The following is a 25,971-nucleotide window of genomic DNA, read 5'->3' on the forward strand; positions in this document are numbered from 1 at the left end:
GTATAGTGAGATCCCTTTCAAGAGGTGAATAGGCAAACTGTCCAAGCCTTTGTCCACCATTAGAACTTCAAGTTCAAGTGTTTCATTGGTTAGACTATGAGAGTTTGTACCTATAGCCTCTCACTAATATTTAGTTTGCTTGTGTCACCTCTTCCTCTTTACTGAGATCATGCCTCTTGTTCTTTATACTGAGGGTGCCTTCCTGAAATTATTTTATTCCATCTGTCACCCCCTTCCTCTAGTTTAAATGCTTTTCCACATATTGATTTTCACTTGGGATCCTTTTTACCTGCCACAGAAAGATGTAGTCCATCATTACAGTATAGCTTCTTGTTCTTCCATCTGTATCCCCAGCTACCTATATATTTCCACCTTATTTACACCAGGCATGGAACCAAGTGTTAAAGTCTGTTGTGCATCGCAGCCTCGTTTCTACCTTCCCATGAACAATTAGAAAAGTACATAAGTACTGCCATACTGGGAAAGACCAAAGGCCCATCAAGCCCAGCATCCTGTTTCCAACAGTGGCCAATCCAGGTTACAAATACAAAACATTTTATACTGCTTATCCCAGAAATAGTGGATTTTCTCAAGTTCATTTAATAATGGTCTATGGAGTTTTCCTTTAGGAAGCTGTCCAGACCTTTTTTTTTTAACTCCGCTAAGCTAACCGTCTTTACCTCATTCTCTGGCAACAAATTCCAGAGTTTAATTACACGTTGAGTGAAGAAACCTTTTCTTTGATTCGTTTTAAATTTACTACACTGTAGCTTGAAGAGATAGCTTCATCGCATGCCCCCTAGTCCTAGTATTTTTGGAAAGCATAAACAGACGCTTCACATCTACCTGTTAAACTCCACTCATTATTTTATAGACCTCTATCATATCTCCCCCTCAGCCGCCTTTTCTCCAAGCTGAAGAGCCCTAGCCGCAATTTCTCCTTTAAACCCCAATCTTTAAGTTCCCAAAGCACAAAGCAAAATAGCGTTCACTTACCAGAGAAATGTTCTCTTCTCTCGGAACTTCTCAGAAAGAAAGTTCAGTGGGACCTTTCCTCTTTATATAGTTTTGAATCTAAGGGGCCTTTTTTTAAACAGTCTCTTTGAAGCTGACTCAGCAACCTATGCAAGTATTCTATTTCCCCACACCTTAAATAACACTTAATTGAGGTCCCTGGATGAGCTACCTCTCCAGCAGCCAAGGAACAGAAAATAACTGCCTTTTAGAACGTCTGTAAATGCCACAATATTGACAAATCTTCCCCCACCTCCCTCCAAAATAAAGAAATTGGAAGTCTTTCTACTGCAGAGGTGCTATTTTCTATCCAAACCATTTGTACCCAAATGGATAATAAAATCAGTTTTATCATCTTTATTTTATTTTCTGATGTCACTAATAATTTGACTGTGTTCCTGCTAGCTGAGAATCCTGGGAGGTGTTTATTTAATCTTTTTCTGTCCCTTGGACTGTGATCCCAAGCTGATTCCTCTAGTTACTAGCTTTTTGATTTTACTTTTGAGTTCTTTTGACATTATATAAGGCACATAAAGCACGTTTGGTGTAACTTAACTTTACAGAACTCGCTTCAGATTTTATTCCTGGAGCTTCCTCATTTTCCAGGGCAACCTCTGGAAAAGTTACTGGGGGGGGGGGGGGGGCATCCTGTGGAGAAATGGGTTTTTCTATGTAATCAGTCGTACCCTGCAAGAGCTCACAGTAAGCCATTTATTCCTGGATTTTTTGAGTGTGAGAATGGGGGTGGATAGTCTTCATATTGAGTTCCTGGGGAAGCTTCTTTTAGTACCAAAACTCCCTCTTTTTTTCTCTGGTTTCCCAGCCCTCTTCCTAATCTAGTGGAGGAGTGGCCTAGTGGTTAGGGTGGTGGACTTTGGTCCTGAGGAACTGAGTTCAATTCCCACTTCAGGCACAGGCAGGTCCTTGTGACTCTGGGCAAGTCACTTAACCCTCCATTGCCCCATGTAAGCCGCATTGAGCCTGCCATGAGTGGGAAAGCGCGGGGTACAAATGTAATTAAAAAAAAAAAATCTACTGTGGGTGGGTTAAGCTAGAGAGTTGGAGGACCATAAATGGGATTGATTTTCAAAGTAACCTAGCAATGCAAATGACACTTATTCTTAAACAAAACACATGCAGGGATATCTCATAAATATTCATTGCAGTTATCCCAAAAACCAGATGTGTGCAGCCCTCCAGGACTGCAGCTGTGCACATCAGTTTTGCTCTCCTCAGTAATGTACTAGATACCTCATACTGTTTGTTTCCATGCTGTTTTATGTACCTCTCAATTCTTGTTTTTCCCCTGTTTGTTCTGTTCTCAGTCTTTGACTCTCCCTTGCTCAAGACAGGCTACTTCGAGTTTGCCTCCAGCACACTGGGGAACAAAGTATCCCTACACACTGTCACTGCTGTAACTTCTCTTTAGTTCAGCGCACTTCTGAAGACCTGTCTTTTTTTTTCAAAGCTGTTTGCCTTGAAACCTTTTGGCCAAATCTGTTTACTTCTCACCTGGGTTATCTGGCTGCCACTTCTACCATTCTGTTCTTATTTTTTGTAAGGTGCCTTGATAAACATGAATACAAATGGTTTTGCTTCTGCTTTTTGTTGTTGGCAGATCTTGGGTGATTTAATATCCATGTTTTGTTTTCGTTTTGCTTTGACTTCTGCTTATGGAGATTCTCAGCACAAGTTAGCAGCAATTAGCAAGGGGTATGTGGAATCTCATTCACAACACTAGTAGGAGCATTGTGTTTAAGGAAGTTGTACATGGATGAATCTTTGTGTGTTCCTGGGTGGTGTTCTGCATCATGACATCTTGATTTCTTGCAGAGCAGGAGTGAGATGAGAGAGGGTTATCTTCAGGTTAGGAATGTGGTGGTCTCCTGCTGCCTTCAAGATACCAAACCTTCATTCCAAAATTGTATGCAAATGAACTCTTGCATTCCCAGAACTGTTCATTGAGTGGTCAGGAGATCAGAGCAAGAGACTTCTACAAGGGAGCTGTGTAGCATTGTTCCTGCCATGGTTCGGAATATTTCCAGGCACAGCAACCAAATATATCAAGCGTGCTTGTGAAAATTGAAATAGTGCTGTTTACCAGAGACAGTGGGGGGGAGGGGGGTTGTTCTTATCCAGAATGGCTGGACCCTGCAGGGCCATGCCCTCCTGATTAATTTTCAGGAGGGCAGATGATACATAGCTGGGTGTATTGGCAGTCTCTGTGGGGAACTTTGCCTCATACTCGCTCTTTAGCGTGAAAGAAAAAGGTAATTTCCTGTAGCATGCCTTCGAGGGAGTTGAAACCGTCCTACACGCCTGTGTCTGGAGCCAGTAATTGAACTAGGGGAAGCAGCACCAATGTGCCTGCTAAAATGGTTTGCTGTGCCTTATTTTGAGAGACTATAATAGAATGATTTAATTGGCTTTCCCGTTGGTAGATGTCCCGTCTTGTCTCTCTGTGTGAAGGGTTCCAGTCATGGCACCCATGTTGGCTTTATTTGGTAAAGTGTGTAGCCAAAATACTGACAATTATGCACATTGTTGGTGGCCTCCTTCATAAAATTACCCTCCCTGCATAAGTGATTAGAATAATGGCAAATATGCACACGTGTGCACAGATGCACATAATGAAAAAATTCACTTTAAGCGCTGTTCTGTGAATATGCACAAATCTTACAGATAGGCAGAATCTGGGCAGGACTCATATTTACATACATAATTATTGTGAAAAATTACAAGAGGACCTTACGAGACTGGGAGACTGAGCATCCAAATGGCAGATGGCATTTAATGTAAGCAAGTGCAAAGTTATGACCCCTTCCCGCTGCCTCCTTTTCTTCTTACGGTGCTCTTTTTTTCTTTTTGTATATCACTTTGCTAACCTTGTGATGAAAAGTGATTAAGTCCCAATAAATAAAATCAAATAAATTCCAGCTCCAATGTGCTGCTTCACCTCCCTCACCTCAGCTGACATTGCAATGACCTTCCATGGCTGAGGGCAGCTTCTTATGATGCACTATCCCTAAACACTTCTAAGCTACCAGCAGGTATCACTGGCTAAGCAGTGCTTCAGTCACCTTCATCTTACAGCTCCCTGAGGGTATGAGCACTACAACAAGCCTAGGAATTTGAGATGAACTGCATGTACCGAGAGTCTGCTTACTCCTGCTGTGCTTGAAATTATATACTGTTTGTGTAGCACAGGAAACATGACTAGCTTTCAGCTGTAGCCTGTACAGTGTGATTCAAGGCCCTTTTTTTTTCTTTTGTTCTGCGTCTGTCTTGTGTACTGTTCTGATTCTTACTTTTCATTTGCAGCGATGGCACAGGCTGTGCAAACCAACGGGACGCAGCCACTCAGTAAAACATGGGAGCTCAGCCTGTATGAGTTACAGAGAACACCTCAGGTTTGTGTAATGCACACAGATTATGGAACGTTTTATAATGTTCTCAGATTGTTTTTGCATTGGGAGAGAGAGGATGAAGGGAAATCGAATGTTAATCCTTGGGTAATTGCTTGTATTTTATTGGGGTAATTTTATGAGCAACATGAACACGTAGACCAGTGTTCTTACATGTTCAAATAAATGCTTAAAAACAGTGCCCCAGCGTGTATATCGGTAGTTCTCAAACCTGGTCCTGGAGGCACCCCAGCCTATCAGGTTTTCAGGATATCCACAATGAATATTCACGAAAGAGATTTGCATTTAGTGGAGGCAGTGCATGCAAATCTCTCATGAATATTCATAGTGGATATCCTGAAAACCTGACTGGCTGGGGTACCTCCAGTTTGGGAATTACTGGTGTAGGTGCATAAAAGTAGGCGCTCAGTAAACATAGTAATTCTGTAAAGGGGAGAGGGGCCTGTTTAGAAGTGATTTTATAAAGAAAAGTAGGTGCCTACTCTCTTTTATAGAGCACTAGCTTAGTGGGGCAAATATATACCACTTATATCAGCTGTAGAGCAGGTGTGCCTAGACGGCTTATAAACCGCATGTAAATTATAGTATTGAATAATAGGCGTAACTGTGTGCACTGCCCAGAATTCGCCCATATGTGCACTCTCGTATTACACGGCATTGTGTTATAGGCGCCGTTTTGTAGAATAGTGTGTAGCCAAAATATTGACAGTTATGCACATTGTTGGTGACCTCCTTTATAAAATTACCCTGCCTGCATAAGTGATTAGAATAATGGCATATATGCACGCATGTGTGCACAGATGCATACTAATGGCAAAATTCACTTTAAACGCTGTTCTGTGAATATGCACGAATCTTACAGATAGGCAGAATCTGGGAAGGACTCTTATATCTACGCATATAATTGTACAATAAGATAAGTTACACGTCCATCTCTGACATCTCTGACATCTAGACACACCAGCTCTCTGGCTAGCACGTGTGCTGGTTTCCAAATTATAGGCACTTATGTCACCTGTTATGTTTGTAATCGGAAAGGAAAATAGCTGTCTACTTACCTTTATAGAAGAGGCATACTCTTACAGAATTGCCCTCCCACCAAAGGTGTTTTTATTTATTTATTTGTCATGCATTATTTAAAAATCCTAAGCAGATAATAAAGTATGCACAATTTGTAAAAAAAAATGTACATATGAAAGTAATACAATTGTGATTATACATGTAGTCATTGATAAGATTGGGTGAGGAGGGGGGTTGGCTGTTCAGATCAAAATTAAATCAAATACTAACTTGTTGGTTGATCTCTAGAATCCCTGCGTTGGGTTCAGTAAGGTGTACAAAGTAGATAAAATACAAAATTAATTCAAATTAAAATCAATAAAAACAACAACAAAAAAGTCCTACTAATCATTAGCATTTTAAAGAAATAAAAAAAGTTTTCAACATCTTCCTGAAAACAACTTAGATATGTTCAATCCTAATATAAGAAAGAAGAGAATTCCACACTGATACTCTCAAAACTGAGAATATAGCATTTACTATTTTCAAAACCTGGCATTTTTATAAAGAGGTGGACATAAGATCAGTTGATCTCAAAGACGCAGAGAAGGTCCAACAAAAAGTGAAGTGAGTTTAATCAGTAATTCTGAAGTGAGCCCATATAGAAATTAAATGAACTGCTTTAACTTTAATTCTCTCATTAACAGGGAGCCAATGTAATTTCTCAGTATATGGTGAGATACTGCTGTTTAAAAATTAATCTTAGCGCAGTGTTCTGTATCAGCTGCAGTTTTTAAAGGTTATTGGAAAGCAAACCAATAAACAGGACACTGCAGTAATCCAAATGAGACAGAGAGACAGAAAAAAAAAAGTGGAAAAACAACTTCAAGGGATCAATCCAAGACAAGAGATAAGATGCTCCCAAAAACTTTATTGAGGACCCAACACGGTCCGTGTTTCGGTTTTTGAAAAAACCTTCATCAGGGGTCAATCAGTAGTTGCACAGAAGATATACTGACAGACATTGGAGCTCATAAAATGTGGTCTCTTAAATGTATAGAAGAGTGTAGCCTAGTACCAGCGTATTCAGTGTAAAATAATGTCAAAAAATCCAAATGAGGCAGCATACGCATTTGAACTAGCAAAGCATAAGTATGTTAGTAAAAAAAACAAAAAACAAAAACCTGACTAAACGTAACTGCCTCATTTTAAAAAATGTTGTCCGCCAGAGTTGATTAATTTGTGATCCATAAGTTAAAGAGGAGTCAAGAAACCCCCCCAATGTGTGTATAAAATGCATGCATATGTGCTGATTTCTACTGATACATACATGGAAAGAATTGCTGCTACTTTAGAGCAGGGGTAAATTTGTGCTGGAGATTTTGGTAGGCTGTTTTATAAGGCACATAGGCTATATGTTGTCTTTTTATAAATTAGGTGCCACCTCTGTGCCTTCACTGACTGGGATCTCTGTTTTAAAATTACCCTTCAGATGCGTTACTGTAGATTAAAAAATTATAGTTCCTAGGCTATGATCTATTATCTGGAAAACAAATCTTATTATCCAAAATTGTTTTATTAAGAAATGTCCAGTATCCTGAGAATTCTATTGTCTGGGACAGCTTTGGCCCTAATTGTATAGCACCTTCCTGCATTTATATTGTCAACCCGATTTTTATATCATATGGACTTGGGTTAGAAGCAGATAGTGGGGTTCCCCAGGGGTCTGTACTGAGACCGCTGCTTTTTAACATATTTATAAATGATCTAGAGATGGGAGTAGCTAGTGAGGTAATTAAATTTGCTGATGATACAAAGTTAGTCAAAGTTGTTAAATCGCAAGAGGATTGTGAAAAATTACAAGAGGACCTTACGAGACTGGGAGATTAAGCATCCAAATTACAAATGACGTTTAATGTGAGCAAGTGATGCATGTGAGAAAGAGGAACCTGAACTATAGCTATGTAATACAAGGAGTCCCCGACCAGCAAAGGGATCTAAGCGTCATCGTTGATGATACATTGAAACCCTCTGCTCAGTTTGTAGCGGCGGCTAAGAAAGCAAATAGAATGTTAGGTATTATTAGGAAAGGAATGGAAAACAAAAATGAGGACATTCTAATGCCTTTGTGTCTATCGCTCCATGGTGCGAAAAGACGGCTGAGGGGAGATATGATAGAGGTCTATATAATAATGAGTGGAATGGGTAGATGTGAATCTCAGATTTCCAAAAATACTAGGACTAGGGTGCAAGCAATGAAGCTACAAAAAAGTAAATTTAAAACAAATCAGAGAAAATATTTCTTCACTCAATGTGTAATTTAAACTCTGGAATTCGTAGCCAGAGAATGTGGTAAAAGCAGTTAGATTAGTGGGGTTTAAAAAAAGGTTTGGCTAGGCTTCCTAAAAGAATATGTCCATAAGCCATTATTAAGATGGATTTAGGGAAAATCCACTGCTTATTTCTCAGATAAGCAGCATAAAATGTATTGTACTTTTTGGGGATTTTGCCAGGTACATAAACTGGATTGGCCACTGTTGGAAACAGGATGCTGGGCTTGATGGACCTTCGGTCTGTCCCAGTATGGCAACACTTATATAAACTGAATTTTTATACAATAAAATGAAAAACATGCCCCCATCCTCCACTTTACATGTTATAATCTCTGTCTGGATGTTCTCATGCTGTGAATTTCTTCTTCTCTTGCAGGAAGCAATAACAGATGGACTGGAGATTGTGGTGTCCCCAAGGAGCCTGCACAGCGAGCTCATGTGCCCTATCTGTCTGGACATGTTGAAGAACACTATGACCACCAAGGAGTGCCTGCACCGCTTCTGCGCAGACTGCATCATCACCGCGCTACGCAGTGGGTCAGTAGTGATGTTGAGCTCAGTCTTTCCGTGCATTCTTGGGCAGGGAGAGCTTGCTAGTGTGTGGATGAAGGCTAACTGGTGCTATTCCTTGATGCCAGTGGAAGTGTTATTCCTGGCAAAGGGGCTCTAGGGTCTACTTCTTGAGACCCTCAAACAGGTCTGATGTTCAAGATATTTAAAATATGCAAATTAGCCTAGCTTTTAGTCTCAAATACTGCATAAATATTCACTGCAAAGTAGTCCATTGTATACTTCCAGTATGTTTTATTTTATTTTCCTTATATTGGTTATTAGTGTTAACAAGATTCCTCAATTTGATGTTTGACTACATTGATTTCTTTTTGGATCTGTTTTTATTCACCTTATATTTATCTGTATTTATGTTTTATGTTGCTTTTGGCCTCTCTTGCCTTTCTCTCCATAAGAGCTTTCAACTAGTTTGACTCCTATGACAGGCTTCCTGCTCCCTCCCATTAGGATAGGGATGAGTGAAGGTGAACATAAGAATAGCCATAGTGGGTCATACCAATGGTCATCTAGCCCAGTATCCTGTTTCTAACAGTGGCCAATCCAGGTGACAAGTACCTGACAGAAAACGAAATAGTAGCAACATTCCATGCTACCAATCCTAGGGCAAGCAGAGTGGCTTCCCCTCAATAACAGACTATGGACTTTTCCTCCAGGAACTTGTCCAAACCTTTTTTTTAAACCCAGATACACTAACGGCTCCTACCACATCTTCTGCCAATGAGTTCCAGAGTTTAACTATTCATTGAGTGAAAAAATATTTCCTCATATTTGTTTTAAAAGTATTTCAATGTAACTTCATTGAGTGTCCCCTAATCTTTGTACTTTTTGAAAGAGTAAAAAATAGATTCACTTCTACTCATTCTGCACTAAGACACCGTGCATCCTCATTCGCAGCCGCCTGGAGATTTTAAGCCAGTGAGGACCTCTTTTTTTTTTTTTTTTTTTTTCCTTTATTCAACCTAGCCATTACAGCATGAGTTGTTTTAAGTGTACTTTGGAGCACAGTTCTGTTTGTAGCATGTTTGCATCCTGTATCCTACCTATTGGTGGCACTGTTGTGATGTGGCCAGAATTCCCTCCTTCCTGATTTGGACCCCTCCCAGGAGGTGTAAAACCCCTTATTATTTTTAAACAACATTTTGACCATAGTCTTTTTTTTTTTTTTTTTTTTTCTTTTTGCTACCCACTCTTATGCTGCATTTGCTGTATGCAAGCACTTACATATCTGTTGATGATTGGTATACTCAGTGGCATAGCTAGGAGTGAATGGGCCCAGGTGGAAAAACTGAGATGGGCCCAGTGGTGTGCTAGAGCCGTCTCGTGAGAACCAGTTGTAAACTTTTCATGAATTTTACGAGCTGTTTGTTGAGCCCTCCAGCACAGCTCGCTCAACAAGCAGAGCAGGAAATGAACCACTGTATAGCAGATCACTTCCTCCTCTTGCTCCAGCTTAGACTCGACTGTTTATGTGAACCGCGTGGTTTACGTACTACTACTACTATTTAGCATTTCTATAGCGCTACAAGGCGTACGCAGCGCTGCACAAACATAGAAGAAAGACAGTCCCTGCTCAAAGAGCTTACAATCTAATAGATAAAAAATAAATAAAGTAAGCAAATCAAATCAATTAATGTGAACGGGAAGGAAGAGAGGAGGGTAGGTGGAGGCGAGTGGTTACAAGTGGTTACGAGTCAAAAGCAGTGTTAAAGAGGTGGGCTTTCAGTCTAGATTTAAAGGTGGCCAAGGATAAGTACATAAGTACATAAGTAGTGCCATACTGGGAAAGACCAAAGGTCCATCTAGCCCAGCATCCTGTCACCGACAGTGGCCAATCCAGGTCAAGGGCACCTGGCACGCTCCCCAAACGTAAAAACATTCCAGACAAGTTATACCTAAAAATGCGGAATTTTTCCAAGTCCATTTAATAGCGGTCTATGGACTTGTCCTTTAGGAATCTATCTAACCCTTTTTTAAGCTCCGTCAAGCTAACCGCCCGTACCACGTTCTCCGGCAACGAATTCCAGAGTCTAATTACACGTTGGGTGAAGAAACATTTTCTCCGATTCGTTTTAAATTTACCACACTGTAGCTTCAACTCATGCCCTCTAGTCCTAGTATTTTTGGATAGCGTGAACAGTCGCTTCACATCCACCCGATCCATTCCACTCATTATTTTATACACTTCTATCATATCTCCCCTCAGCCGTCTCTTCTCCAAGCTGAAAAGCCCTAGCCTTCTCAGCCTCTCTTCATAGGATGGGGCAAGACGTAGGGGCTCAGGAAGTTTATTCCAGGCGTAGGGTGCAGCGAGACAGAAGGCGCGAAGTCTGGAGTTGGCAGTAGTGGAGAAGGGAACAGATAAGAAGGATTTATCCATGGAGCAGAGTGCACTGGAAGGGGTGTAGGGAAGGACGAGTGTGGAGAGATACTGGGGAGCAGCAGAGTGAGTACATTTATAGGTTAGTAGAAGAAGTTTGAACAGGATGCGAAAACAGATAGGGAGCCAGTGAAGGGTCTTGAGGAGAGGGGTAGTATGAGTAAAGCGACCCTGGCGGAAGACGAGACGGGCAGCAGAGTTTTGAACCGACTGGAGAGGGGAGAGGTGACTAAGTGGGAGGCCAGCAAGAAGCAGATTGCAGTAGTCTAAACGAGAGGTGACAAGGGTGTGGATGAGGGTTTTGGTAGAGTGCTCGGAAAGAAAGGGGCGGATTTTACGGATGTTGTAAAGAAAGAAACGACAGGTCTTGGCAATCTGCTGGATATGAGCAGAGAAGGAGAGAGAAGAGTCAAAGATGACCCCAAGGTTTCGAGCTGAGGAGACAGGGAGAATGAGAGAGCCATCAACAGAAATAGAAAACGGGGGGAGCGGGGAGGTGGGTTTGGGGGGGGGGGGGGGGGGGGGAAATGAGAAGCTCGGTTTTGGTCATATTTAATTTCAGGTGGCGTTGAGACATCCAGACAGCAATGTCAGACAAGCACGCTGAAACTTTGGTTTGGATGCAAGGTGAGATATCAGGGGTAGATTTGGGAGTCATCAGCATAGAGATGGTAGGAAAAGCCATGGGATGAGATTAATGAACCAAGGGAAGAAGTGTAGATAGAAAAGAGGAGGGGACCAAGAACAGAACCCTGAGGTACGCCGACAGGCAGAGGGATAGAAGTAGAAGAGGATCCTCCAGAGTGAACACTAAAGGTGTGGAGGGAGAGGTAGGAAGAGAACCAGGAAAGGACAGAGCCCTGGAATCCAAGTGAGGACAGGGTATCGAGAAGTATGCTGTGATCGACAGTGTCAAAAGCAGCGGAAAGATCAAGAAGAATGAGGATGGAATATTGACCTCTGGATTTAGCCAGTAATAGGTCATTGGAGACTTTAGTAAGCGCAGTTTCGGTTGAGTGGAGAGGGCGAAAACCAGATTGTAGTGGGTCAAGAATAGCATGTGAGGAGAGAAAATCAAGGCAGCGGCGGTGAACAGCACGCTCAAGTAATTTGGAGAGAAAAGGAAGGAGGGAGATGGGTCGGTAATTAGAGGGACAAGTAGGGTCGAGTGAAGGCTTCTTAAGGAGAGGTGTGACCACAGCATGTTTAAAGGCAGCAGGGACAGTCGCAGTGGAAAGTGAGAGTTTGAGAATGTGACAGATAAAAGGAATAAGAGTAGGAGAGATGGCATTAAGAAGGTGGGTGGGAATGGGATCAGAGGAACAGGTGGTACATTTTGAGGAAGAAAGGAGAAGTGTAGTTTCCTCAATAGTAACTTCAGGAAAGGAGGAAAGGGATTGAGGAGAAGGAGAGAGAGGGGAACGGACTAGTGGAGGGAGAGGTGGTGAGGTAGAGAAAGCAAGGTTTATCTTTTGAACCTTGTTGTGAAAGAATTCAGCAAGGGTCTGAGGAGATAATGAAGGGGGAGTTGGGGGAGGGGGCACCTTGAGGAGAGAGTTCAATGTGGTGAAGAGAAGTCGAGGATTAGAGCCAAGAGAGTTGGTCAGTTGGATATAATAATCCTGTTTGGCACGTAAAAGAGCAGATTGGAAGGAGGTCAGCATGAACTTAAAGTGTAAGAAATCAGCAAGGGCCCGAGATTTCCGCCAGAGGCGTTCGGCGGAGCGGGTACAGGAACGTAGGTAGCGGATATTAGAAGTCAGCCAAGGTTGGGGTTTTGTACGCCTTACAGGGCGGGTCATCAAAGGTGCAAGAGTGTCTAAGGCAGAGGATAGAGTATTGTTGTAAGAAGAAACAGCCTCGTTGACAGACGTGGATGGTGCCACAGTAGAGAGGAGGTTTGAAACATGGGAGGATAGAGATGAAGGGTCAATATCGTGAAGATTCCTAGATAAATTAGATAAGATAGGACGGGACTGGGAGGGAGGAGATTTAAGTGTGAAAGTTATAAGATGGTGATCAGAGGAGGGAAGATCAGAGGCAAGGAAACTAGAGGGTGAACAGTTGGAGGAGAAGATGAGATCAAGACAGTGACCATTTTGATGAGTGGGGGAGGTGGAGCATAGTTGGAGATTAAAGGAGGACATTAAAGCGAGTAACTTGGAAATTTAAGAGTTGGAAGGATCATTAGCAGGAATATTAAAGTCACCAAGGATGAGAGAGGGGGAGGAAGGATCATGGAAGAAGGCAAGCCAGGCGTCAAAGTCACTGAGAGAGGATGAAAGGGACTTATCAGGGGGATGATAAATGACCGCTATTCGAAGAGGCAGAGAAGAGAAAAGGCGGATAGAGTGGACTTCAAAGGAGGAAAAACAGTGAGATTGAGGTGGAAGAAGGGGTTGAAATCTGGAGGAGGGAGAGAGAAGTAGTCCAACACCGCCCCCACGGCGAGGAGTATGTGAAAATAGATAACCGCCACGGCACAGGGCTGTGACTGAAGCAGAGTCATCAGGGCAGAGCCAGGTTTCTGTTATGGCGAGCAGATGGAGGTGATGCGAGATAAAGAGGTCCTGGATATAGGCGAGTTTGTTACAGATAGAGCGGGCATTCCATAGGGCGCAAGAGAAGGGCAGAGAAGAGGAGGGGAGTAGAGAAATAGAGATGAGGTTAGAGAGGTCGCGGTGAGATCTATAGAGTTGGGATAATAGTTGGTGAGGGGGGCCAGGATTGGGATTGATGTCACCGGCTGAGAGTAAGAGAAGGAGTAAAAGAGAGCGGAGGAGAGTAGGAGAGGTGTGGCCACGAAGGCGTCGAAGGCGAAAGGTATTTAGGTGGAATGGGGAAGGCAAAATGGACGGAAGAAAGAGGCGGAGATTAAAAGCCAAGAGGGAGGAAGAGGGTAGGAGAGAAGGTGAGGTGATGAAGTCGATGGATGGGCAGTGAGTTCCTGTAGCGGAGAGAGGTAGGGAGTGAGGGAAAAGATTAGGAAGGGACAGGGCTAGGAAGAGAATGTGAATAGGGGCCATAAATGACTGAGGTACTTTAGCAACTGGGAAGAAGATTAGATGTAAAGAGAAAAATGCCCCGCGTGCCGCACCTAGAGCAGAGGCCCTGAGTGGATCGGAGTGGACCTGGGTGTCACCCCGGAGAAGGCTGTAAGGATATGCAGATGAGCTGCAAGTCCTCCACAGCACCTGAAAGGCAGCCGGTGGTAGAGCTGGGCACAGGAGAAAAAAGTGACATTCATTGACCTATTGGGCAGCGGGAAGCAGGGAAGGAGAAGAGAGAGTGAGTAGAGCTACTATCATGGCTGAAAGTGAGAAGGGACCAGAAAAAAGGTGAGGGTGTAGTGGAGGATTGGGGGGCAGAGAAGGGATGACTCGTGCAGGGGGGGATGGGGGCAGAGTAAAAGGATGTGTATATCATGGGGAAGGGATTTGGGGCAGACAAAAGGGGTGTGTCTTGGGGAGGGGGGTTTGGGGTATACAAAAGCGGTGAGTGTGCCATGGGATGGGGGTGTTGGGGTTAGAGTAAAGGGTGAATGTTCCATGGTTGGGGGGGTGGTTCCCGGGCTTTCCGTCCTGCTAAGCACAGTAAGGGAAGGACACCGACGCTGTGGGTGCACCAGGTTTTTTGTTTGAGAGCCCGTTTAAACATTTACCAGCACACCTTTTTTTTTCCCCTACTTTTGTTTGAGACATCTGCTTTTCTATTTCTTTAAAACTCTCTCCAGGGTCTCCTATCCTTTTGACATGTCTTCTCTTTGTTCACCATCCATCTTACTTATGTCATGTGTGTCTGCCCATCCTGTCCAGTGTCTCTCCTCTGTGTCCCTATCCTCCTTACAGATCCAGCATTTCTTTTGTGTCCCTGTTCCTCCTTATGGCTGGCTTTCCCCTTCCTCTTGTGCCTGCAGCCCCCTCCCCTACCTTCTGTAATCTGGTATCTCTCTCCCCCTCCCCTCCGTTGGGCCAGCATCTCTTCCCCCCTCCCCTTTATGTTTCAGGTCTTTCTCTCTTGCGCTCTCTCTCTTCCTCTTTGCTTCAGGTATCTCTTGCTCTATATTTGCCTCCCAAAGTCCTCCAAATGCTGTGGCAGGTCACAGCAGAGGCAGTGCTGAAATCTGCTCTGTTTTGCAGGGCTTTTCCTCTGCTGCATCCTGCCCACAGGAAGTTGCATCAGAGATGGGACGTGTCAGAGGAAAGCCCTGCCAGACAGAGAGCAGTTTTCAGTGCTGCCTCTGCCACAACCCGCTACAGTGTTTGGAGAACTGGTGTGGGTAGATAGATGCTAGACTTATGCAGGTGCACAGGCAGGGTAGGCAGACAGCCAGATCTGAGGGTTGGGAAGAGGAGAACAAAGGGGGGATGCAATCTCTGTTGGCCCCTACCATTTTGCAGCCCTGGGCATTTTGCCGGGCTCGCTCAGTGGTGTCTACACCCCTGAGTATACTTTTGCCTCAGTTTTCCTTATACTGAAGATTACTAGCCGTTGAGCCTGTGAAAACGGGCTACTTTTGGAATGGGGGGGTTTCTGAGCCGCCCCCCCGAGGTCGGGCCTGCCCCGCCTCCCCCGGAGTCGCCGCCGCCGCCCCTCCACCCAGCCCGAGCAGCACTGTAAACTTACATCAGCACGCAGCAGCAGGCACATCAGCAAAGCTGCCGTCAGGGCGGGCTTTCTTCTCTGCCTATGTCCTGCCCTCGTGTGACGCAACGTCGGCGAGGGCGGGACAAAGGCAGAGAAGGAAGCCCGACGGCAGCTTTGCTGATGTGCCTGCTGCTGCGTGGTGATGTAAGTTCACAGTGCTCGGGCCAGATGGAGGGGCGGCGGCGATTCCAGGGGGGGGGAGGGGGAACGGTTCTGACGTCTGCAGCATGCCAGTAGAGACTTCCCTCTGTCCCGCCCCCGTCATCACGTATTGACGCGGGGGCGGGGCAGAGAGGGAAGTCTCTACTGCGCATTTGCGAGTGAGTACGGTCACTCGCCATTTATATGTTTGATGGAAACCACTTACAGTAGGATCTTTGCATTGTGGTTCATCTGCAAATTGAAGTGTATCCTACAAAAAACAAAAATGAAACCTGTAAATCTACAATATATTAAAAAAAAATACAATGGAAAAAGCTAAATGTTTCATGGGCAGAAATAATGTTCTTTCTTTCTCTCTCTTGCTCACATGCTTATATGCAGTGTTGTTAGCTACTGACCGTTTTAGTTCACATTTGGTTTGAGCTGCAGTGCAACGAGTCCCACTCTACTAAGTAATAGTTCTCTGCTTGTCTTAACATCTCAAGGCAGAAGATGTTGACATGAACTTGTGTCATGGGTGCTGTGGCACACTTCAAACCTTCTGTCTTTCCTCTTGATGTGACTTCAAGAGGGGACCGTTTGCTCAATGTTTCCTCTCATATTTCCTGTTACCATTTGTTGTTTTCCATTAGTCAGCCCTTTGAAGGATGACATTTTATCAATACCCAATAAGGAGACTGGTTCATGCAAGAAGGAGCTTGCAGTACCAATGAGAACATTCAGTACCAGCTAATTCTTCTTCTTTTTTTATTTTAATCAAAATTTCTGATAATACAACCAACATAGGAAAGCTCATCCTAGAACCATATAAACGAAATAACCAATACTGCAATGAAATTATTAACTTATATCCAGTCCACGACACCATGGGGAGGAAAGCAAGCAGAAAATCAATGGAAAAAAATTTTATTCTGTTCTCAAAAAAGAAAAAGTTCGCTATAGCACGTGACCTTCCAGGTAAACTGAGCTAAATTATACAAACTTCTACTCTCTCCAGTGAGCTAGAAGTGACTCTCCTACTGTTAATAAAAGCTGTAAGCAGATCAAACAAAACATATTTCACTGACTGCAATTTCATAATACACTTACAGGGATACTTTAGAAAGAAAAGTATTGCCAATTTACATAATGGCTTTTGGTATCCAGAGTGTGAGTGTTTGGAGGCTACACTGAGTTGCACGTTCATTTGAAGGTGAAACATTTGTTGGTAAGACCCCTGACAGGAAGGCATAAGTGCTGAAACTTGGCCAAGTCAAGTCAATGTCCAATAAATTATTTTGTGGCTAATCTTGTCTGCTGCTTCTCTGGACTACCTCTGCTTTGCGTTGCTGCCAATTGGAGAACACCTGGTTTAAGTAACAGGAAGCTTTCTCCTTTTCTGGGTTTGCTTTGCTTTGGTCAGGTCAGGAAAAATCCTGACCCGAGAACCCAGAAACAAAACAGTCACAGTCAGAGGGCAAAGCTAATGTTATCATGAGGGTAGTAAAAGTTACAGATCCAGAGTTGGAGGTCTCCAGATTTCAGGCACATTTATAACATTCATGTCTGGGTTACAATCTCCTTGTGCCAGAAGCGGCTCTTTTTTAGCTGATGACAAATAATAAGCCCGAGTTATTGAAGGAATAGATTCCTCTGGAACCAATAAAGTCTCCTTTAAATAATATTTAAACATGTTTCTTGGTGTAACAAGGAAATCTAGGAAATTGAAAACCCAAAGATCAGCAAACTTTATATTGTTTTCTAGACTTTCAATCCTCCTTTTCATAAGGGAATTTTCTTAGAGATGTATTCACCTCTTGATTAGATTTAATTTGTAAGGTACGTTCTTCTAAAGACTCTGAGAGAGGAAGCATTGGATTGAACATTCAAAGTTACAGTGGCAAACTGCGCAAAAAGCGCTTTACCTAAGTCTGCAACAGCCATCCAAATTGCTTCCAGAGTGAAAACTGGAGGCCTCTAAAGAATGATCTCTGGAACTGTCACCAGTGATGGTGAACTTTGGCTCACAGCGGGTGCCGCCTCCACTCCTTGTTCGACAGCTGCTCCCCCTGCTGCTGTTTCTGGCTGTTGACCTGGAAATAGAGAAGAAATTTCCTCTTCAGATGCTAAGCCCTTCCCTCATGGTTCTGAAACTTCCAGTGACCTCTGCTGAGCATCTGGGTCTGGACTTGGCGTACCAAGCAGAAACAGCTGTGACGGAGGAGGGGGGGGCAGATTGGGTGTCGGTAAGATGTCAATGCCGATATCGGATGACGCTCATCTGGCAGCGGTGTCCAAACTGCTGGTAACTCACTGGGGGCTGAAGAGCTTTTCACCCTCAAGTCTGAGGTAAACATCCATAGGACCAGTAGAAACCGGAGCACAATGCTGCTGGGATTCAGAGGATATACCCTCAGCTTGTCTTTCTTCTTCACCATAACAAGTATCTGTGAGAACTACACGCTGTGCTGTAGGCACCATCTTGGCTCCTCCCCCTCAGAACCAGCTAATTTTTTAAAGAACAGCCGTGTTCAAACATAGTTACTATATAAGGGTCAAAGTACACAGAAGAATGGCGCTTGCATAAATGCAAAAAGTGAGAACCCTGCTAATTAAATTCATTTGGTAATTATTTTTGTATTGCAGTGTTGAAAATTTTATGTGCATGCGGTTTTGTGTTTTCAACTGAGAAGCAAGATAGTTTTGTATAGTAATGTACCAACAATGCTAATATTTTTTCTTCTTTTATTTGTTTTATATACTGTACTACAGCATCATCATGGGCATAAATGTTATTTTTCATGTTGACAATTTCTTAGTTAAATTTCAGTGTGCTAATTTTTTGCTTACTAGGGTATGCTTTTCCTTTCCCTTTGGGGTAGGTCCTTTAGGGTCTCTTTTACTAAGCTGCATTAGGCATTAACGTGTGCCTAATGCAGCTAAACATGGAGCACCATGGGATGCAACTAGGGTGTCCTGCAGTAACTCTAAAATGTGTGCGTATTGCGCACAAAAATTTGTTTGAGGGGGTGTGTCATGGGCGGATAGTGGGTATTGATTTTAGTGCATGGATACCTCGTGAGCCCTTACCAACTACAAAATGGTTGGCTGTAAGTGCTCACACGGTAATTTTTTTTTTTAATGGCATTATTAACATATGATGTTTAATACAAAAAAGAGAAGCTAAGTCATTTTAAGGCTGTGGTAAAAATGGCCTTAGCATGTGGGGAAGATTCGTGTAAGGGTGCTCTGAAGTCACTTTTTACTGCAGCTTACTAAAAGGACCCCATGGTTTGGTCATTCTGCTCTGTAGGAAGCCTGAACCGAGACATTTTTCTTGGAGCTGGTGTCATTTTGGTATGTTCTAAAGGTGGTACTTTGGGCCTTAGAGCTGATAGGGTCACAAAGAAGCCAGAATTGGAGAAAGTCTCTTTCTGGGGTACCATGCAGTGAAGGGACCATAGAAAGAAATCTTTTGAGTGATACCTGTGATCTAGTGGTTGATGGGACGGACATTTCAGAGTCCAGTGGTTTTGTCACAATTAATTCCATTTTGAGAATGACAGCACAGTGCTTAGGAGAATGACAGCATAGTATGAGAACTGTCAAATTGGATCAGACCAGTGTTCCATCCAGTCCAGTATTGGGTCTCTGGAAGTAGGAAGCAAGGGCACTTAGAAGTGAATTAGAAACCAGTAAGAGTTGTGTGAACAATACTTGCTTTGTTTAAGACATGTCCAGACTTTCAGGTAGAGCAGAATTTGAGTCCTGTTTGTGAGAGAGGTCATTTGAGATTTGTAACTCCTGAGATCCAATGTGAAGAACAGAGTTACCCACTAAGAATACTAACATGCCCTTACCCTCCCTTCCTCTCATTAGAAACAAAGAGTGTCCCACCTGTCGGAAAAAACTTGTTTCTAAAAGATCCCTCCGGCCGGATCCGAATTTTGATGCGCTCATCAGCAAAATCTATCCAAGCCGTGATGAGTATGAAGCCCATCAGGAGCGTGTACTGGCAAGGATAAGCAAACACAACAACCAGCAGGCTCTGAGCCACAGCATCGAGGAAGGGCTGAAGATACAGGCAATGAACAGGTATGAGAGAATGCCGACAGCAGATAGCGCATGCACATTCTGAGACACCTCAAATTACCTGAGAACTCTTCCACTTTGTATGTGGCTAAAGCTGACAACTCTGGAATCTGTAAAGAGGAGAGAGGTTGTGAGGTCCTAAATACTTACCCCCCTCCCCCCCTTTACAAAGTCACGCTTGTGGCTGCTGGTGCAATAATGCCGACACAGCCCATTCAAAGTGAATGGGCTGTGTAAAGTGTGTGTGGGTGGGTGGGGGGTGGGTGGGTGGGTTAGTTTGGTAGGACCACAGTTGGAATCAGAAGAATCAAATTATTGTGTATACAGATCCATCTGATGAATGCTGGTTATGGACGTCCTGAAAGCCAGGCTTGTTTATGGCCCTCCATGTTTAGCACTGAGAGTCCCTGCTCTGACAAGTTCCTAATGAGATCTGAACAAGTGTTATGAAGTGACCATCCAATTCTGTCAGCTAAAGTGATTTCTATAGGTGTCTCTAGCGTTTAGCGAGTTCTAAAAACGCTAGCGCACCTTAGTAAACAGGGTTCTAAATCTTTTGTTCTGGATCTAAAGTATGGGTAAATGTAACATTTACCTGTACTTTAGATCAGGACAAATATATTTAAGTATGAAATGATGCATTTACCATATGTTGTAAGTGTTTTTTATTTTGAAGTTGGACTCGGTAAGTACCAACTCCACCCAAAATTGCTTGACTCTGACTCCACAGCCCTGATTTTGTGGCCGCTAATGTTTACTACATTTTATGAAGGATAGGTTTTAATGGCTACTTCTAATCTGGGATTTGTAATTTGCTGTTAAATTTAAATTAGTATTGCTGTAGCAGGATGTATTTGTCTTTGGTATGGATATTTACATATTTTTTTATTACTTTTATGCAGATGGAGTTGTAGTGGATATGATTTATTGTTGTTTTTGTAAAGTGTTTTATCATAAGGCTGCTTTCATGTGGTTATGTATGCCTCTTAAGGTAATGTAAGCACCTTCAGCTTGCAGTTCTTTATTTGCCAGTGTGATTTTTGCACTTAAGGGTGGACACACTTCTTAAATTTTCCTTCCCCTTCTCCCTTTCTTCCTTTGTATTTTTTGTAAGTTTTTAGCAATCTTAATATCCCGTCCTTCTTTTGTTTTTATGGTTTGTCTTTCTGGTCCTTTTTACTCTTTTTTTCTCATTGGTAAATATTTTGTTTGCTCCTATGCCTTCCATATGTAGGAGGTGCAAATTTAATTGTCTAGAATAAAAAAAACAAATTATTTAATTGCCCTGACGTAAGCATAGCACTGAAACATGCTGGACCATTGATTAAATTGTCATCTACACTGGACTTTCTATGTGGGACTTCCAGGTTTATTTCAGCTTGTTCTTATGGATGTTCTACTTTCAATAAAGTTGTTTAATACATACTAGTTCTTCTGTTTGTTTGCTCAGTTTGTCCACCATGGCTGGACACACCTCTTTCGTTTGGTTGTTCCCCATTAGTAATATGCCACAGGGTTGTAAGGGACAAATATGTTTCTATTGCAATGCTACACAATGTAGTAACATAGTAGATGATGGCAGATAAAGACCTGAACGGTCTATCCAGTCTGTCCAACAGTTGCTCATTATCAATTCATGATTAAACCAACAATGAACGTGGTATAAAATACTTAATCCTGGTCTTTCTTTGCCATTTCTGAGACATAGACTGTAGAAGTTCACCCAGCACTGTGCATGCATTCCAATTACTGGAGTTGCCGTCAAAGCCAAGTCCAGCCTATCCCAATCTGTCTTGTCAAAAAAGTTCATAACAGGCTTTAAAAAAAAAAAAGGAGGTGAAAAGAATTGGAAGAATGGTCAAAGGTTTGGACAGTAATCTTTAATGTTTAAAAAGTGCAAAATCCATATATGTGGGCACAGGTATAAACTAGCTGCTTATCATTTGGAAATTTTAAAACAAGACACAGATTGAGGAGTAATTGTCTCCAGCTGCATGAAAGTAGCCAGTCAATATAGTAAAGCAAGAGAGAAAGCTTACGATGTGCTGGATAGTGTAGATCCCCTATGGGTGAGGTTTAAAAGCGGATGGTAAAAAGGATTCAATCACGGTGTAAGGTTCCCACGCTAAACACTCACCAATTAGGGTAAATACAGGAAAAATAAGGAAATTCTATATTATATATGGTAAGTAGCGTGCAATTCAAGATATTAGATGAATTTCCTTTGCTGTTTCAGATTTTTTTTTAAAGAATGACAATACTGCACACTGTACTTTAGATTAAAATGATTCAGATGATTTATTGCACAAGATGCTTCCTTTTAAAATGCAATAAATATTGGTTATAAATATATTAAGGAACAGCTGTATTAAAATTGATTTTTGGATATGCAATTTATATCTCTGTAATAGTCCCTATGACCCTTTTCCTTTAGCTATAGAAAAGTATAAAAGGATATTTTTGTAGACTTTACTATGATAGTCTTCTTTTCCCTTTTCCTTCTTTCCTCTTCAAACGGTGGGTACCATGAGGAGATGTGATGGCGCGATGACCCCTGGCCAGGGAGCAAGAACCAGGAACAGGGATACCTACTACACTACGCTTTAACAAATCAATAAACTCTAAACTCTAGCTAACAGTCTGATTCAATTAGGTCTGTGATAACACTCCCTATCTACCTTCCAGAAAAAAACATATAATTAGGAATCCCTAGTCTTTCCCTCCCACGGTTGACAAATACAAGGAGTGTTGAGAGTAATTTTCTTTAAACTGGCTGAGAACATAAAAATGACCTGGGATTAAAATAAATAACTCCCAGCAATATGACATATACACTGCCGCCTAAATACGGTGCAGTCAATGTTCTCCCATAGATGAACTCATTCATGGTTACAGGGAATTTTTATACTTTTAAATCTCCTTCCCAGACCATTTAGATTTGAAAGAATATTTGAATACAAAATAGTCGGCGCTTATGCTGAGGTCTCACAAGTATAACGAGACGCTTCGCCAACAAGATTTTATAAAGGTCTTTTTCAAGACTATCCGACCCCAAGTTTTTTACAAGGATCACCAAGACTCCTGAGGCAGGCCTTCTGGCCGAAACACAGTTTTTCTTGTGTCGAGTCATTGAATAAAGTGGTTCTTTGGTATTTTATTTCCCGTTTTCCTGGAGTCATTGGTCCATTTCCCACTCTTTTTTTGTGCTGTTATTTTCACGTGGGAGTTTGTGTTCATCCACTTAGGTGGATGACTCTCTCGAGGTCTCACATATAACACTTTATTAAATCCACCCGCTTCACCAGCTCATTTACACATTAACAGTCTGGTAGGGTTTGTGGTCAGAGCCTTTCCACACCACGTCTCAGTCAGCTTAGGCCTTTCTAAAGCCTCTAAACCGCGTCAGGCTTTTTAGTTTAAGTACTAAATCTTACTCATTCACTCCACACTCCTTCGTGTCATTTAAAATACTCCCAGAACTGTTCTAAAACAGATTTGGTGTGACATCTGAGCCCAGAGCATTTACACAGGTCTGCCCAGTGTTTCACTCACCTCCCAACTGACCAGCAAGCTGTTGCCAAGGCAATCAGGTCTCAGCTTGCTCAGCTGTTCTCCCAGATTGATGTCACTTTAGAACCCTCTCCCCAGCTCTAGCCCTCAGCACAAGCCCAACACTCCAAATTCCCCCAGCACACAAACCCAGCGTTTAAAAATTAATTAACACCAATTCCAAACATATACACATAAGCAGCTTTTTTAAATTAATGGTAATATTAGTACCTGAGTGTCCCTTGAGCCCCAAAAATCCACCGGACCCCGGAGCAGGTAAACCCCTATAAAGGGGCACTGATCATTTTAATTTTTTTTATTACCCCATCTACAATAGTATAAGCAGAGATAGCAGCAGTAAGAAAAGATGGGGTAATATTACCCTTGTATGGGACTCCTTTGTTGAGCTGTGAGGTCGTACCTTTTGTATGGATGTTGATGGAATGGAAGAAGCTCTGAGAGGCTACTAAACTGCTACATAACCTACAACACAAATCCTACAAAGAAGGGCTTAGCACGCTTACCCCCTAATTCTCTAAACTTGTGCGCTCAAATTTGTACATGCAAGTTATAGGGTAAGGTCAGTTGTGTTCGTAACATAATTCAGTAGTTTCAGGTTTATTCAAGACAATATACTGCTATGAGAAAACTTTCTTTTTTTTTTGTTTTGTTTATATTATGAGAAAACTTTCAAAGTGGATTACAAATTTAATATTGGAAAGAAAAGTAGAAAAAGAACTACAATAATACAGTAAAAGAGAGAAGACACTGGAGAGAACAGGAAAGAACAAAGAATCTAGAATCTGTTAATTGGAGTTAACAGCCAATTGGCTATAATTGGTGCCAGTTAGCAGTTGTGTATAACTGCCCTTGGTCGTTATTCCATAAGTTGCATTTTGAAATTCCAAAGCGTGTAACTTTTAGGGAGCGTGGAACTGGGAGGAGCATGGACAGGCCAGGGACATGTCAGGGAGATAAGCACCCAGGTTATAGAATACTATCATTTATGTACCTGATTGCCTACCATTGAGCTGTTGTAAGTGCTTCAGCCTAAAGTTTGGCGCATAAGTACTAGTATTCTATAACGGCAATTGCACACACGGCTGCTATTATGGAATGAGCATGTACTGCCGGATTCTGTGTAGTGCGCCTAGCATTCTGCACTGAAATCTAAGCGTATTCCATAGCAACACGCGCAACTTAATTGCCTTAAAAAGCTAATCAGCGTTGATAACGGCACCTAACAAGCAATAATGAGCACTAATCGGCAATAATTAGAATTTACACGCACAACTCGGTAAGCATTATCTAAACTGCACCTAAATTCTAATGCGTGCAATTCACAAGGGGTATGGTTATTATAGGTGGGGAAATGGGCGTTCTAAAATGTATGCGTTTAGTTGTAGAATATGGCTCAGTGCGCATAAACCTACATGCAGGGATTTATGACACATTTTCATTGGTGTAAATGGAGGTGCATAGTTTTAGGCGCTGGGATAATCAACTAAAAGTATTTTATATACCGCGTTTAACTTTAGGTGCTGCTTATAGAATATGCTTAGTCGGAAATGTGTACTGTGCAGATTTTTTTTAGGCACCTTATATAGAATCTGGCCTTTAATGCACATCATCTCAGTGACTAAATTTCTATGACCTATTGAGAACTTACCCTTTAACATATACTCTCTGAGGAAGAAGAGAAGGGGGATATGCTAGAAATGTTCAGTTAATTACCGGAAGGTTCCATGTGCAAGGAGCCTAAGACCTAGAATGCTCTGTATGATTTATACCCAGCGTACATGTGCTGTTTCATCACTGACCTGATGGAGAGAGAAGTCTGAAAAGGTTGTCACAGATGTATTTAGTCTAGTTGAAAAAGTCTGACCTACAACTTTTTTGTGGACTCTTATTTTTATTATTAAGAGAAGGAATTCCATGGGCAAGGGGTCATCACATGAATTTGGAAGAAGGAAGGTTCAGAGGACACATGAGGAAATACTTCTTTAGTAAGATGGTGGTAGATGGCAGGACTAGTCAACGACAGAGCTAGTGAATACTGAATGACAGAACCACAGTGTCTCTGGGACAAATATAGAAAACATTCCCTTGAGAGCACAGACAAAGGAAGAAATGACAAGGAGCAGTTAGCAATATTGCAACCCACAACTCCCTGGAAACCAGCTATCAGTGCCAGCAGGGTGGTGGTGGGTATACATTGTCCAGTATAGCCATGGTGTGCCTGAGTGGTTAGATTTCAGACAACAGCTTCACTAGTTTTGGTAGCTCTTAAGACTATTATAAAGCTTTTTAGTAAGACATGGGGAGGAGAAGCTGGTTATTGGTTTAAATGTGAGAACTTGCATACTCCTTTAGTTTAATCGGAGCATTTTTATTCCGCTTTCAAGGTGGATTACAGAGCAACATATATCCCGAATATTACAAGGTCAGTGTGTCCACCCAAAATTATAGCACCATATCAATTAATATAGCAGAAACATGCAAACAAAGCTACTTTTAGACTTTAACTCATCTACCCATTGCTATAGAAGACTGATATCCTATAACCAGTCAAGCTTCCGCTTCCAGCAGCCAGGATTTATCTTTAGCATTGTGGACTGGAATAACAGGGGAGATTGGATGAGCCAGTTGGTCTTAATCTTTTGTCAAGTACTGTTGTACTGTGACTCTTTCTGAGGTTGCAAAGAACCAATTCACATTCCAGAGTGGAACCATTGTAACCTAGATCTGTCCTTGAAATTGCTCAATTCCAGTTGTATCAAGTATTTGGCCTTTTTTTTAATAATACCAGTTACTGGGCAGACTT

General features: G+C 42.2%; 1 protein-coding gene across 2 annotated transcripts in view; it reads left to right on the forward strand.

The window, feature by feature from the left end:
• Window positions 1–25,971, forward strand: part of RNF2 (ring finger protein 2) — a 65,984-nt gene that overhangs the window by 10,123 nt on the left and 29,890 nt on the right. For both annotated transcript variants that reach the window (XM_030205960.1, XM_030205961.1), the window contains exons 2-4: window positions 4,336–4,424; window positions 8,148–8,308; window positions 19,386–19,601. In XM_030205960.1, coding sequence (XP_030061820.1) covers window positions 4,338–4,424; window positions 8,148–8,308; window positions 19,386–19,601 — 464 coding nt within the window. In that variant the 5' untranslated portion in view covers window positions 4,336–4,337. The remainder of the gene's footprint in view (window positions 1–4,335; window positions 4,425–8,147; window positions 8,309–19,385; window positions 19,602–25,971) is intronic.

Source organism: Microcaecilia unicolor, chromosome 6 (assembly GCF_901765095.1).
Source record: "Microcaecilia unicolor chromosome 6, aMicUni1.1, whole genome shotgun sequence".
Classification (NCBI taxonomy): Eukaryota; Metazoa; Chordata; class Amphibia; order Gymnophiona; family Siphonopidae; genus Microcaecilia; species Microcaecilia unicolor.